The sequence below is a fragment of the Leucopleurus acutus genome (genome assembly GCF_964270905.1).
Source record: "Leucopleurus acutus genome assembly, chromosome: 20".
Classification (NCBI taxonomy): Eukaryota; Metazoa; Chordata; class Mammalia; order Artiodactyla; family Delphinidae; genus Leucopleurus; species Leucopleurus acutus.
The window spans coordinates 376,333-391,812 of record NC_139162.1 but is presented as its reverse complement, the minus strand read 5'-3'; the positions used below and the strand labels follow the sequence as shown (position 1 = coordinate 391,812).

At 55.8% G+C, this 15,480-nt stretch overlaps 1 protein-coding gene across 1 annotated transcript in view; it reads right to left on the bottom strand.

Annotated features, from left to right (window-relative positions):
- Nucleotides 1–40: 40 nt before the first annotated feature.
- The window catches only part of FANCA (FA complementation group A), a gene marked incomplete at its 5' end in the record, with an annotated part of 49,833 nt that continues 34,393 nt past the window's right edge, over nucleotides 41–15,480 (bottom strand). Inside the window, 18 exons of the mRNA XM_082863010.1 lie at nucleotides 41–149; nucleotides 331–423; nucleotides 549–702; nucleotides 841–916; nucleotides 1,305–1,407; nucleotides 1,704–1,766; nucleotides 2,678–2,816; nucleotides 3,511–3,623; nucleotides 4,286–4,390; nucleotides 4,522–4,578; nucleotides 5,452–5,557; nucleotides 6,019–6,182; nucleotides 7,443–7,527; nucleotides 9,935–10,063; nucleotides 11,405–11,478; nucleotides 12,565–12,741; nucleotides 13,666–13,762; nucleotides 15,050–15,237. Coding sequence (XP_082719136.1) covers nucleotides 42–149; nucleotides 331–423; nucleotides 549–702; nucleotides 841–916; nucleotides 1,305–1,407; nucleotides 1,704–1,766; nucleotides 2,678–2,816; nucleotides 3,511–3,623; nucleotides 4,286–4,390; nucleotides 4,522–4,578; nucleotides 5,452–5,557; nucleotides 6,019–6,182; nucleotides 7,443–7,527; nucleotides 9,935–10,063; nucleotides 11,405–11,478; nucleotides 12,565–12,741; nucleotides 13,666–13,762; nucleotides 15,050–15,237 — 2,031 coding nt within the window. The 3' untranslated portion in view covers nucleotide 41. The remainder of the gene's footprint in view (nucleotides 150–330; nucleotides 424–548; nucleotides 703–840; nucleotides 917–1,304; nucleotides 1,408–1,703; nucleotides 1,767–2,677; nucleotides 2,817–3,510; nucleotides 3,624–4,285; nucleotides 4,391–4,521; nucleotides 4,579–5,451; nucleotides 5,558–6,018; nucleotides 6,183–7,442; nucleotides 7,528–9,934; nucleotides 10,064–11,404; nucleotides 11,479–12,564; nucleotides 12,742–13,665; nucleotides 13,763–15,049; nucleotides 15,238–15,480) is intronic.

Below are 15,480 nucleotides of genomic sequence, written 5' to 3'. Positions count from 1 at the left end.
TTATTTACCGAGGAGTTGGGCTGTGCCCTGCACAGATCCTGTCAGAAGAGTCGGGGCTCCTGGTAGAGGTCAGGGTCCAGCATGGCCTGCTGCCTGCTGAGGAGGGCGGCACGCACTTCCGGGTCACAGTCCGCACTCGCACCCAGCAGCTGCAAGAAAGCCCGTGTGCTGGGCCCGTGCTGCTGCCCATGGCCCCCAAACACCCAGGGCCCGGGGAGATGCCAAGTGCTGGACGCTGCATGTTCGTTTTCCCGAAGGCGTTCAGCACCCTCACAGTGAACAGTGATGGGGACTTAAAGACAGACAGCAAGGCGAGCATCTGGGCATTACCTCTGCCACGTCTGAGAAGCTCCTTTTCGGGCACCGAGGTATCGACTGCAGCAGAAAAAGACGAGCGTTTGTAATCAGGCTTACGGGGTCGCCCTGGAGAGAAGACAGAGCCGCGGTCAGGGTGCCCACAGCTGCACGCTGCGCCAGGAGGGGCTGCACAGGCCCCCAAGAGCTGGCCGCCCGGGTCCGTCTGGAGACAGGCCTGGCCCTGCACCTGCCTGGGCCTGGAGGTCCCCACTGTGGGCCAGAGTCCAAACCGCACCAGTCTCCCCAGCCACGAAGAGGCCCACGAGCTTCAGGTACATGTTAACAGCAACGTGCAGGAAGGCGTCTTCCTGGAGGAGGGCATCCTTGTCAAAGTAGGACAGGAGGCTGAAAGCAGAGACGGATGTCAGGTGACCCGGCCCTCACTGACCTCACTGAGGCCGGTGCAGGCAGCAGAGGAGCAGCCTTTCCCATCTCAAGGGAGCCCCGCCGCCCCTCCCCTGACCAGCAGGCCCCGGGGGTTACCTGTAGAAGGCGACCGGCAGCAGCCTGACCTGGTGGTCGGGGGCCAGGCGGAGGAGGGTGCGCCCCAGGCCAGCATCTGCAACACAGAGGGGCTCCGTCAGCAACGCAGGTGCCTCCCTGCAGGGTCAGGGTCTTCACGGGCGTCGTGTGCCTGGTGACGCAGGGGTGATGTCCTCATGCTGCAGAGTAGAGCTTGGGGGCCGGGGTCCCTGGGATCCTCGATACTCCACTAAATTATTTTGCTTAAATGAGTCTGCATACTTACCAAGAACAGAAACTTGCAAAACTGAGTTTTCAAAGTGAGCCCCAAGGAGAGGCTCATGTTTAACCATCTGAAAGTTGCTTCTGAAGAGAAGGACTAAAGAACGGGGCCGCAGTCTGACCCTGCCGCCCCCTGTGCTCCCGGCAGAGGGCTGGGAACCAGGACAGACACAGGTCGGCCAGTCGGTCTCCGGATTTCTCACCCGTCTCCGTCAACTGAAAGAGCGGCAGCCAGGAAATCCTCTTCCTCTGCAGACACCCCAGGACCTCGGCACAGACGTCCAGAGGCTTCAGGGAGCCAGCGGCCTGTTACCCACAGGAGGAGGAGGAGAAGGACCCTAAGCTGACAAGTGCGCAAGGAAGAGGTGTCCACCTGGGGCCTCTGGACATAAGACACCAAGAGGCAGGCCAACAGCCTGGGGTTTTCTCTCCTGAGAAAGCCTTCGACACAAGGGTCCCAGGTGCACCCACCCCCACCCCCACCATGAGACCCTAACTCAGGAGGTCTCGGGGGAGACGGGGAGACCCATGGTTTCAAGTGCCCTGGGGGGTCGTACCAGCTGCTCGCTGCCCTGCCCACGGCGGCAGAGGGTCTGACCTACCTGTGGGGTCAGATGTGAAGAGAGCAGGCCCATCAAGGAAAAAAAAAACAGGAAAACCAACAGCTGCAAATAAAAACAGGTCCACTGACAACATAAAACTACCTGTGCTCCGTTCCCTTAAAGTAATTCTAAATGGGGAAAGAACACATTCCTCGTTAACTGAACAATTTACAGGCCTGGGTTATAAATCTCTCTTAAGTGGATCTCCAGAGAAAGAAAATTTTCCAGTCACTCTTAAAGAGAAAATTTAATGGGTTATAAACTATTACTGCTTGGGGACCTGTCTCTGCTGATCCCCCAGGCCAGAGCGTGAGGAGGTGACAGTGGCCTGGAGGCTCTGGAGCCGCTAAAATCCTTCCAGCAAAAACAACCTGAAAACTCTTAAAATAGACTCTCCCTGGTAGCTTCTTCCTTTAAATTATAATCACCAAAAACTCAGCTCAGCAGCTGTTCTCAGGCAGGTGGGTATGGCCTGAGCTACTGCGGGACCCTGGCTTTCACAGAACCAGGGGTTCAGCTGGGGGAGACACAGGGGAGCACGCCACAGCTCTGGGTAGGGGGCCCTGGGGGGTCCCACAGCTCCCAGTGGGGCCACCAGCCTGCCATCCGAGCAGCCCTCTGTCCACCCTTGGTCTTTGCCAGCAGCTAACTGGGGTGCGGGTGCCTGGAGGCTATGAGAAGGAAGGTCCCGCTGGACAGCTGACAGCCAGCCCTGACCCCCCAGCCCCGGGGGTTGCGTTGATAAACAGGCCGAATAAAAGCACTTGAGAATGAAATGTAAAGTACCCTTTTTATCAACAAACCTGAGAACCTAAGTCTTACTAAACCTACAAACCCAGTAAGTTTTTGCTTCCAAATAAAGTTACAAGCACCCCAAACTCTTGTCTGTCCTTGAAAAGCACAGTGTGGTTGGAACCCTGAGAACCAGTGAGGCTGCTGGGAAAGGACACGCAGGGAAAGGATGTCACTCTTACCTCCTCTCCTTGGCCGTCCAGCTGCCCCAGCTCCCGCCGGATGCTCTCCTTCCCGGCCCGTCGAATCATAAAGTGCAGGGCAGCCGCGCAGAGCCAGGCCGGGCCAGGTGTGGGGGGTGCCGCAAGGGGGGAGAGGACGCTGCCGCAGACGGAGGTGTGTGTCACCACAAGAGCCCCCCGCCCGTCACAGCGAGAACCCAAAGCGCACCCCCCCCCCCCGACCCCCGGCCTCCACAGGCTGGCCCTTGGCTGTCAACATGCCCCTCTGCCCCGGACACAGGAAGCGGTATGCCTGGAGGGGGCGCCCGGTCCCAGCAGCCTCAGCTTTGCAAGGAGTCCTCCCCCCAGAGTCTGCACCCGCCTTCTACTCAGCCCCCACTCCGACTGCACTGTGATGTTCACGGTTCTCCAGAAGGTTAAAACTGGGCCGAAAGTTAAAAATGGAATATAATGCAGTGATTTAAGAAAGTTCTCTGCTCTTTGCAGAATTAGACTCAGTGGGCAGACTTGGTTTCTTCGTTTTCTGAGATTTCAAGCATCCTTGACCCTTTGTGGGGGGGACACAGGTGCCTCGGATAAAAACGGGTCACAAAGGAAGATGTAGGGAGGCTGGATGGGGCCAGCAATCCCTGCTGTGACCTCCGAGGACAGCACCACTCGGATGTGCGAGGAGACGGGCAGGTGGACCCCGGATGCCAGTCTGACGGGAACGTGTCCGCTCGGCTCTGCTTCCCCCTTCCACACGTGGGCCTCACAGAGCCTCCCCAGGGCCCCCTCCAGCTCCCGAGACACCATGCACGTAACCCAGAGTGGGTCCCGCTGCCCGCACTCACCTCCCGGCAAAGTGCCGGGCCTCCTGCAGCCTCCGCAGCTCTGCAGGCAGCGGGCTCTGGGAGCATCTCCTCCAGCAGCGGTGAAGCTCGGGCTCCAGGTGCGGCCACCACAGCTCATGGGAGAGAACGGGCACCGACAGGTCAGTCCCCCCCCCTCACCAAGAAGATCGGGAAGCCTCGGGCGATGCTGGCGATCTGCGTGGGCAACGTCTGCCCGCAGGCCGACACCCCCAGAGCCTGTCTCCCGCTCATCAAGTGCTTCATAACCGCAAGGACAGCGTCTCATTTAAGGCCCAAAGCAGCTCCGTGAGGCGTGCTCATCCTCATCCGCGGAGGACGCAGGATGTGGACAGAGGATGGCCCGGTCCTTGGACGGCCCTGCTGAGCTGCAGAGCCGTGAGCCAGAGGCCACAGCCGCCCAGGGAGCCAGCAAGGAATGCGCTGTGTCCTCCCTCCCGACAAAACTGAGAAGGGGTGAGAAAGCCCGCGTGGGAGCCCCACCCGTGGAACGTCACGAGAAGGCCGGGCCAGCAGGGGCTGGGGCAGCAGCCGGACCAGCAGAGCAGCAGTCCCCGCTCAGCTCCAGTCAGCACAGAGCAAGTAGGAGTGTGACCGGCTCCGGGCACAGAGACTCCCGAGGAGCCCCACCCCAACTCCTGTGGTCTGTCCCAACTGCTCCTGGTGCAGCTTCCCCTGAATCACGCTGCCAGGAAGCCCTGGGCGGACCCCGGCTGCGCCAGGTCCAGGAACACCCCTGAAAAGATGGGGAGCCTACCAGAGCAGAGGTCAGAAGCAAGGGGCACTGGGTCTGGCAGGCAGTCAGGGTCAGGTCGGCTGCCAGGGAGGGGTCTCTGCTTCGTAAACAGGCGTTGAGGAGCCCCTGCGGGGAGACACGCCCGCACGCAGGGTTTGCACGCGGACCAGGGCCCCGGGAGCTGCCACGCACCAAGGGCCCAGCCCTGGGGTCTGAGTGAGCAGCGACGCTGGAGGGGCAGAGGGAAAGGAAATTACCCTGAAGAAGTGGGCCGTGATGTCGTGGGTCAGGGCGCCGTCGTGGGAGAAGTTTCTCTGCACAACGGTAGAGGCCAGTGAGGAAGCACGTGCAGGACAGGGCGGGCAGCTGCTGGGGGCTCCAGCACGTAAGGACACGCGGCAGGATGGTACCGCCACGGTCCACGGAGGGCTGGCTCCGTGTGGCTTCGCGTCCACCCCCGTGCCCGCCAGCCGTGGCGCAAACCCCGTGGGCCCAGGCGGGCGGGCCAGGTGCCGTCCCTGCCGTGTCCTCCCTGGCTGCCTTCACAGGCCGTTCTCAAGGCTCGAAGGGAAACAGCCTTTAGAACGAACTTAAAGAAAATCTCATTTCTGCTGCTTCCCCAGTTACCTTTTAAAGTTCCACACAAATGAACAGAACCTCAGGTCAAGCTCTAGTCACGTGTGCATTTCTAAAAAGCGGGAACCCATCTTTGGTGTAGAAGCCTGCTCCCTGCAGGGGAGCACTTATGCACGGCACCTCCCTGACCCTGACCGCGTGCAGGTCACAGGGATGTCACCCTTTGGAGCCCCTGACAAGAGCTGGGGCACCATCTGGCTTCCGTGCCCCCAAAAGAAACCGACGGAGGGGAGGCAAGGTGGGCAGGATGGTCTGCACATGCAGGGCCCAAGCTGGTCACCCTGGGGAAGGTTCCGTGAAGGAGTTGTGCTCCGGAGGACGAGGTTGCCCGGTCGCTAGCCTCGCAGGCCGGTGCCGAGCCAGGTGAAGGGCTCACCCGCAGCTCCGAGCGCCACGTCCTACCCTCAGAGACCCGGCGTGGGCAGGCAGGACATGCACTGAGGCGTTGGCTCCACGTGACCACGGATGCGCTGGTGAGTTTTACAGAGCCAGCCTGAGGTGCCCACGTAGCCCCTCAACCCCACAGCCCAGCTCACTTGCCCTGCGCCTACCAGCTCCGAGTTGACCAAGTGGAAGAAGTCATCGCAGTCAGGGGCGGCCAGCTGCTCCAAGCGGGGGCTGCCGACAAGCACGGAGGGGGGCAGGCCGAGGAGGATGCTGGGAGGCGGAAGGCATGGACAGTGACCCCGAGAGCTATGCTCGGAGCACAGCCAACCCTCCCAGCCCGCTCGGAACTGGCCCTGGTCTGCGGCCTGTTGCCCTGCTGGGCCGACGGACACTCACTGTGTGTCCCCAGACCAGGTGTGATGTTACACGATGGCCAAGGGCAGGGAGCAGCGTGTTAACCAACCAGTTCACGAGACCGGGAAGGACATCACGGCTCAGCCGTGATGCAGTGAGGACCCTGAGCGCACATTCCACACGAGGTCTTTGAACTGAGGGGTTTCTGAAGCCCAGGAGGAGAACTTTCACCCCCAGTTGCTTTCACACCTCTAGACCCTGCTCTCCAGGGGACCCAGGGAAGATGCCGTCCCAGGCTGGGGCGGGGGCCAGAGACGAGCGACTAGTGGGAAGAGACCCCAAAGTGAAGACAGACCCTGGGGCACCAGCCGTGTTACCGTTTGCACATGAGCAGCTCCTGCTGTCGCTGCAGGCGGCTGGCCACGTCCCACCCTCGAGCCAGGGCCTGGAGGCGTCTGCAGAAAACTCCAAAGAGGAAGTGGCCCCGGGGAGCAGCATGGCCGAGGCGCGCTGGGCCCTGCTCCAGGCCAGCAGCCATCTCCTGAAGAGAGCACGGCCAGAGGCAGAAACCCTGGGGCCTCTCACTCCCAGCAGGGCCCCGAGGTGGGGCCAGCGGAGTGAGTGCAACTAGCCTTTTCACTTGGAAATGACTGAACAACTGCAGGATTTTGCAAAAATGAAGAAAGAACAGTGCAAAGAACACCCTTCCCCAGACTCCCCATGGCTGACACTTCACCCGTTTATCACCTGCTCCCCTGTGCAGGTGGGGGGTGTGCACAGCCTGAGGGTGAATCACACAAGTGAGGCGCGGACACAGCCTGCAGGCACACGTGTGCTGTCTCACCCCCCAGATGCACAGCACCCGTCTCATCATCACCCCGTCATCTGTGACCCCAACCCCACGTCTCCCGCTGTGTCTGCCCTCACAGGTCACCTTCTTCCACGTTCAGTTATGACGGACGTGGAGGACAAAGGTCAAGATGACGGCTTGGGGGACTCGGGTCCTTTCTCTGTGGGATGCTTTACTCATTTTTAAGTACATTTTCCCAGTGCTCCAGACCACATCCTCCATGATTTCTCTTTCATTCCCCACATGTTCTAAAGTCAGGCACTTTTTTAAGAGTGACAGCGGGAACACCGAATCCTATTATACAGAATTGCACGTACTCTTCCAAAGTTACAGACCCCCAGTGCACACTGTGGACGAGGATGCAGGATGGGGCCTTGCTCTGCACTCTGACCCCAGAGTTCACGCTCAAGAGATCTGGGGAGAGCAGGATGCTGACAGAAACGCCCCTTTCACTTCAACGTGAGAAACACGGTTTCTGCACTCTCCTAAAAGTGCTCCTGCCTTGCTGCCAAGTGACCCGGGAGACGGGAGAGTCTCCCAGCCTCCGACATCTGCAAACTCCTGATCCTCGGCCAGGTGGAGGGTTATTTATGTCAATCCTCAGAGCCTGACCTCCCAACGCAGCACCAGGAGTTACAAAGCAGAGAACAGGAGTAGCAGCCACGCTGCTGCCAAAGTCAGTATCTTTACTTCCTGTTCTCAAATTTTAAACGTCCTAGAGCCTGGAGATGCTTCCCATATTACAGTTTTCGTTTCCGTGTTCCTGTGATGTTCACGGTGAGGTGAGTTCACAGAGCACGTGGCCTCTCTGGTCTAAGCCATTGTGTATGTGACTCAAGCTTTCGTTCTGGTCAGGTTCCTTAGGACTCACTGGATATTCATAATAAATATCTTAATAGCACGTGGCTTAAATGCAGTGGACACACTTGAGTTTTACATCTTCTAACTCACCTGCAATCTGGAAAAAATATCGCGATTTCCTGTGCAGCCACCAAGAACCAAATCAGAATTCTCTGAGTGATCATAACTCCTTGAACTGAAATGAAAACACAGTGAAAGCCTCCTAAGTGTCTCCTAACTGTGCTGGGCTGCCTGCTTCTCCTCCTGCCTCCAGAGTGGCCTGTGGTCACAGGGCCAGGACGTACCCGGAGACTGCAGGACACTCACGGTGTGCCAACAACAGCAAAAAGCCAGCAACCAACTCAAGCAACACATCAAAACAATTACATGCCACGACCAAGTGGGATTTATCCCAAGAATGCAAGGTTGGCTCAACATGCAAGAATCAATTAATGCAATAAACATATGAGTAGAATAAAAACCAAAAACCACACAGATAAAGCATTAAATTAAATGCTATACCCTTTCATGATTTAAAAACAAACAAACAAAAAAAAAAAAACTAGGAGTAAAAGGGACCTTCCTCAACCTGTCAAAGGGCATCTATGAAAAACCCTCAGTTCACACCGTACTTAATGATGAAAACTGTCCTCCTAAGATCAGGACCAGGACAACTGTCCGCTCATACCACTTCCAGTCAACACTGCCCTGTCAAGTTCTGGCCAGGACAATTCAGCAAATAAATAAATCAGTACAAATAAGGCATCCAGATTGGAAAAGAAAAAGTTAAACCATCTCTACTGGCAGATTTCAAGACCTTTCATATAGAAAATCCTAAAGAATTCACAATAAAAAACCATCAGAGCAAATAAGTGAAATTAAAGCAATGAGCCTATGGTGCTAAAAAGAATAAAATACTTAATAAATTTAATCAGGGAGATGCAAGAGTTGTGTGCTAAAAACTATAAGATATTGTTGAAAATATTAAAGATGACCTTAATAAATGGAAAGCCACCCCATGTTCATGGATAGGAAGATGGCAATGCTACCCAAACTGATCTACAGATACAATGCCGTCATTATCAGAATCTCATCTCATTTTGCAGAAAGTGATAAGTTGATTCTAAAATTCAGGTGGAAGTGCAAGGGACCCAGAATAGCCAAAAACAATCCTGAAAAAGGACAAAGTTGGAGGATTTCACATTTTCCAATTTTTAAAATTTATTTATTTTTGGCCATGGCACATGGCTCGTTGGAACTTGTTACCCGACCAGGGATTGAACCCAGGCCCTTAGCAGTGAAAGTGCAGAGTCCTAACCACTGGACCACCAAGAAATCCCCACATTTTCCAATTTTAAAACTTACTACAAAGCTATAGTAATCAAAATGGTGTGGTCCTGGCACAAGGATAGACATATAGGTAAGTAGAATAGAATCAGGAGTCCAGGAGTGAACTCTCACATGTATGGCTAATGGACTTTCCACAGGAGTTCCAAGACCATTCAACAGGGAAAGGGCAGTCTCTTCAACAAAAGGGGACAACTGGATATCCACATACAGAAGAATGGGGCCAGATCCCTACCTCACACCATATAAAAAATTAATGCAGAATGGATCAAAGGCCTAAAAATAAGAGCTAAATCTAAAAATAGATGAATAAGGCTTCTTCAAAATTTAAAACTTTTGTGCATCAAAGTACCCCTTCTAGGGAGTGAACCGATGACTCATGGAATGAAAGAAAATATCTGCAACTCATATATCTGGTAAGGACCAAGTATCTAGAGTATATAAAGAACTCTTATGACTCAATAAGCAAATAACCCAATTTTAAGTAGGCAAAGGATCTGATTAGACATTTGTCCAAAAAAGGTAACACAAATGGTCAACCAGCACGTGAAAAGATGCTCAACATCATAAGCCATCAGGGAAAAGCAAATCAAAACCATAATGAGGGGCTTCCCTGGTGGCGCAGTGGTTGAGAGTCCGCCTGCCGATGCAGGGGACACGGGTTCGTGTCCCGGTCCGGGAAGATCCCACATGCCGCGGAGCGGCTGGGCCCGTGAGCCATGGCCGCTGAGCCTGCACGTCCGGAGCCTGTGCTCCGCAACGAGAGAGGCCACAACAGTGAGAGGGCCGCAAACCGCAAAAAAAACCATAATGAGATAACACGACGTACCACCTCGACACAGCAACCACGAGGACGATGAGAAAAACAGGCCACGTCAGAAGGCCACACCTGGTACAGCCCATTTGGTACCAGGAACGCCTGCCTTTCATGGCAGGCAGTCCACGCCAGTGCTCCCTGCACTGTGGGTGACAACACTGGCGCCCACCACTTGCTTGACCTTTTATTCTCATCACATTTGCTAATAACCCTGATACCAGGAGACAAAGCAGAAAGACCAGGTCACTGCCACTGGCAAATCTATGCACAGAGAGAAAGCTGATTCCGGAAGCTTGCCTTTATCTCGAAAACCCAAACTTGCGATCAGGATATGTTCAACTGTGCTCTGTATAACACAAACTGGACTGAGAGAAATAAAAACGTTCTTAGAGCTACCAAAATCAAAAGACAGACTCTTCGGGGCACTAACATTCCTAACCTTTGGCAGAAGTCCATGAGCACGTCGACAAGCGTGGCACAGGCGACTTCCAGGTCTCCATCGCAGCCCCCGGTGGCAGAGGGCGCGGGGAGGAAGTGCTGGTGGATGGCCCACTGGTGGAAGTCCTGCCTGCAATGCAAATGCCAGGGTCTGTGCTGAGGGAGGCACGGGCCAGGGTCTGCTTCAGCCAGGGGTGACAGGGACTGCATGCAGGTCCACAGCTGCTGAGCTGGGGGTGGAGCGGGTGCCTGCACTGTCCCAGGTCCACCAGCAAAGCATCCACATATGGACCAGGCTCCGTGGTGCTGAAACCACAGCACAGACAGCCACCAACACTGCAGTCTGTTCCTGCAGGAATAACAGGACCCAAGCAGGACCTCCCCATGTGACCACGAGGGGCAGGGAGCGAGCCGCCAAAGCCTGTTTGGAACTGCAATCAGGAGACGGAAGGAGGCCCTGAACAGGACCCACACCATCAACACACAGTGACCTGAGGGTGAGTTAAGAAGGGGTCCTATGGAGCCGCAGGCCAGAAAACTAGTTCCTTCTTTCCCTCCTGGCAAGGAAGGAAGCGCACAGGAGGCAGGCCGCGCACAAACCTGAAAGGTGGAAGCGCCCACTGAGCTGGGAAAGGAAGCGGGTCATCCCTCCCATTGCCCATCACTGTCCTTCCTTATTCTACTTGTTCCGTCAGATTCTGACACCACGACACAGCACCCCCGTGTTCAGGGATGTCTCTAACCACTCCAAGTACGGTGGCTTGAGGACAGCCACCTCTGGCTTCTGCACCCCCTGACCCACCCCCAAACCCACGGCCCCTCAGCACCTGCTCGAGGCCAGGATAGCACAACTGACGTCTTGGCGGTCTCAGTCACCAGCCCCGGGACTCACATGGGTCTCAGACTCTGATTCGCTCACCCCTGGTGCCGCGCCTCAAAGCCAGCACTCAGCAAGGCGCTGCCCACCCTCCCCTCTGCTTCCCTGGCTGGCCGACACCAGCTGAGACCCTCCAGGGCTTCCCCACTGTGGCCCTCCCCAGGCGCAGCCTTCTCTGATCCTTGCCCGCCGGCACCAGCTCCCAAAGCCCCATCTGGTGTCTTCAGTGCCCTCTAATCCACCTTATTTATCACCCTGCCTGCCCCCAGGCTCACACAGGGCCCGGTTCTGCACAGTTCCTGTGAAGAACGGCTTAGGGGCGTTGGGGCAGAGTGCAAGTGGGAAGCCCTGTATGTGCCTCGTGTGCCCCATCTGTCTTGTTCACACTGCATCCCCAGCTTCTAGAACATTCTAGAAGTGTCTGGCAAACTGTAGGTCAATAAATGTTTCTCAAATAAAAGAATGAATAAAATTGTACTCATACACTTATGTTAAACTGAACATTAAACTGAGGATACAATGACAAAACTTAGACTTAAGACAGTGTAGAAAACTGTATTAACATTTTAAAGGGTAGATCCTTTCAACACTTACCTTTCTGTGTCTGAAAGAGAATCAACTTCAGGCTGAATTTCTAGTTCCAGCTGTAACCAGTCTCTGTAAGTCAACTGAGAGAGAAGGACCACGTGACCACCACAGCAAGGACAGAGCACAGAAGCCACAGGTTGGGGCTGTGACGCTGCCCTATCTCATATTAGCTGGAGATCTCCTGTGTGTCTGTCAGAAATATCGTCCTATGCCATCTCCCAGGGTTAGACTGGGAGGCTGGCACCAAGCCCAGATGAAGAATCAGTCATTTAACTCTGAACGTGAAGCTGACCAAAACTGTTCAAACTGGTATTTAAACTCAGTGCTCAACGCTGCTGCCTGGTCCTGGACAGCCCGCAGCATCTGCACAACAATCACTTTCTAGCTCACTGAGCTGTGCAAATGACCAAAAGATAAACTTGATGTGACAACATGCTTCCAACAGTCACAGCTCCAGGCGTCAACATAGACTAACCTCAAAACCTCACACCGCTGACACAGAGAAGGAAGGTCTAGTACATGTTGGGAATTAGGAGCAAGAGAAATATAAACTAAATGCACAAAATATAAAGTGTAGCCGTGTCTAGACACCATGTTGTATTTGAATAATTTTTGTGCCAATAAATGACATCAGAATTCAAAAACAAAAAAAACCTCACACTGTGTGTAACAACGTGTCTCAGGGACACGCATGCAGCACACGCAGTGTGTGTAAACGCCGGGGCTGCGCGGCACCAGCAGGGACGTGTGTGTAGACAGTGATCGAGGCACGGCTGCTCCTGCCTCGTTGCTCCTGGCATCAGGCAGATGGTCAGACCTACTCTCGCATGACTGATTATTAACAATAAAAGAGCTGAAAAACATATACAATAAAACGACACAACTTCTTCTCTAAAGACCAGAACAAGCAGGCAAACATCCAAGAAATAAATGAAAAGTTATGAAGAGGTGGCAGAAACAGTCACATGGGCACGTTGTCTGAGCGGCCAAGCTTCCGGTGACTGTGCTTGGAGACGCCCGGCCCCAGCTCACGGCCTGGCAGGCGTGTGTCAAATCTGACGATCCCAGGAGTGATTTCTGTCGGGTCAGGCCCGCCGCCCATGTCCTGCGCCCACGGAGCCCAGAGCGTGGAGGAGCAAAGCAGCGGAAGGGACAGTGGGACCTACATGGAGTCCCTCCTGCTTCAGCAGTTCCCGCAAGGTCCTCTGCTTCCACAGGCAGAGAGCGGCTCGCTGCCAGTCCACGGAGGGCAGGCACAGGGGCCGCCAGGGAGAGCTGGCCGGGTCTTCCCAAGAGGGAGGGTCTCGGGCCTCTGAGAACCATCTGAACATCATGAACTGGAACTGAAAAAAGACAGTGGCGTGTGTGCTGTGAGACTGAGGAAACACGCAGGGGCCTGGCTGTGCCCGGCTGGCAGCGAGGAGCCCCTGGTCTCGGTGGGCAGCCAGCCCTGACCACACATCTCTGAGCTGCCACGCCCTGCAGCCGCGCACGGCCGTCACGCGCGACCCGCGGGCACCGGCATTCTAAGAAGTGTGCTCACTGGCTACAGGAGATGCTCCCTCAGTGATGCACTGAGCCGCACATCTTTGCCTTAGGAGATCGCACCCCCACCCTCATGCTGACAGAGCCACAGGCTGCTCGAGGGGACCTCGGGGAGCTTGGGACACAGGGCGAGGACTTCCTCTTCTGGGCCGCTCCTCCGGATCTCTATCCCACACTTTAAAATGTCGGCACCTGGGACCGGGAGCACAGGGGCACCTGGACCCCAGGCTGCTCCTGACGCGGTGGAGCTCCCAGCAGCGCCCAGGAGCCCGACGCGGAGCCTGGAACTCTGAACCAGGCTCGAACCTCATGGGAGACGTGCCCTAAAGCTCTGCAGGCGCAGCAACACTGGTTCCCGCTGTGACGGCACCGCCGCCTTTGACGCTGAGGATTCTAACGTGCGGCTTCCCAGGCCGTCTTCAGAGGAAGCGCAGGGTGCTTCTTTAAATGCTGACACACTTTCTATGAACGTCAATCTTCTAACTTGCCTACTTCATAAATAAGGAGGGACATCTGTAGCTGTCACCTGCCAGCCCCTCCTCTTAACTCAGATGGAAGGAAAAGGCAGTGTTCAACCCAAGCAGACGGCAGGGTGGCGCCAGGAGACAAGTCTGCTACGAACGAGGCCGGTGCCGGGATGGAGGCGACACAGGCTTCAGGCCAGAAACCCGTACAAGACTGGAACTTACAGGAGAGCAGAAAAAGGAACCCACAAGACTCACCTTTTTTATAAGGCCTGGAGACAAACAGCTGTACGAGATGTCACGTGACTGGGAAGAAAACTTACACAAAGAATAAGAAATTGCCGCTGTACAAAATCTGAAAATAGAAAACAGATTATAACACAGAAATGGGATCCACGCAAAACAACAGGTGGAAGAAGAGCGTGAACTGCACAACGTGAACTGAGGGCCTCCCAGCCCGACGGCCGCTCGGCGCTCAGCCTCAGGCCCAGCCAGGCCGGCTCCTCCGAGCCCTCGGGAAGAGCCCCCAGTCAGGCCGTCTGGCCTGAGCTCTTTCCACGTTGACGAGAGACTCAGAAAACACATGAACACGCAGGCTCTGCACGTAAGGGCTTGCTTTCCCAGCGTGTCAAGAGCCACGGTCAGAACCAAGGGAATGAAGTGAGGAGGTGCAAGGTGGGTGTTCCCCGTGTGATTGCGTAAGGCTCTCGTTCATCTGCATGATGGCAAATTATTCACTGTTCCCGCCTAAAAGAACCTCAGAGCCAGAGTGAAGCGTGTCCGGTTTCCAACTCAGCCTCTGCCTGCCCATGGCGGGCTGTGACGTGTGGGAGGGAGAGGCTGCCGAGAACAGAGGTGACCATGAGGCCCAGAGAGTCAGGACTGTGGCGAGGAAGGGGCCCGACTCCCAGTGCGGACTTGTCAGTGGTGCTGCTGTGGATGGCGCGGACAGCTGGCGGGCACTGGTCCCAGGCCGCGTTCCTGTGCTCAGCTCTCCCTGTCTCTCCTAATGCCAGCTCAGTCCGTGAGCCGCGACCCTGGTCCCAACATCTCCCACCGGAGCCTCCGGCTTCCGTCCTGACCTCAGCAGCCACAGGAAGCCCTTCGGGCCTGAGTCACACGTGGACTCCCCAGGGCTCTGCCCATGGGATGGCCACTCTCACCCAACCCCCGCCCATCTCTCACAGCCGCCGACCCCAGGCTACGGGCTCCCTGCAACTCACCAGGTCCCGGGAGGGGGCCTAGCACGCAGTGTGCAGCGAGTGGATGAGCACGTAACTGGACGATGGTCTCAAAACCCTCTGGATGGGACAGCTGTGTGTGTAGAAACCTCCCCCAGAGAAAGCTGTTCACCACAGGGACCCCGGAACCTAACCTGAGGGACAGGTCCAGCCAGCTGCCGGCCACCTGACCTGGAGAAGGGCACCTGCAGCCCACTGTGAGCATCTTGAAAAGCAGGTAGCAAAGTAGGGTGATCTCACTTTTCTAACTGAAGATACCAACACACACATAAATACACCCAAGACAAGGTTCTGGAAGGGTACAGACCAACACGGTAAAGACTGGTCATCTGTAGAGCATGTGTGTCTGTGCTAATTTTGTCTGATGAACGTGTGTTACTTTTGACAAGAGGGACACTCACTTCAGACACAGGGCTGAGGACTCCTGGGTCCTACAGGGCAGGAGGATGTCGAAGAGCTCGGGGACGGGCAGGCCCCTGGCAGGGGTGGGAGGGCCCACATGCACCTCCGGGAGGGCAGACCTGGACTCGCCGAGGTGCACGGCCAGGGCAGCCAACCCCACCACATGTGAGGCACTCAGGCTCGGGCCCTAAAATAGGAAAGAAGAGTGGTTCAGGGACTTCCCTGGTAGTCCAGTGGCTAAAAACTCCGCGCTCCCAATGCAGGGGGCCAGGGTTCAATCCCTGGTCAGGGAACGAGATCCCACATGCCGCAAGTAAGAGCCCACATGCCGCAACTAAGAGCCCGCGTGCTTCAACTAAAGATCCCGCATGCCGCAACTAAAGATTCTGTGTGCTACAACTAAGAGCCCATGTGCCGCAACTAAAGAGCC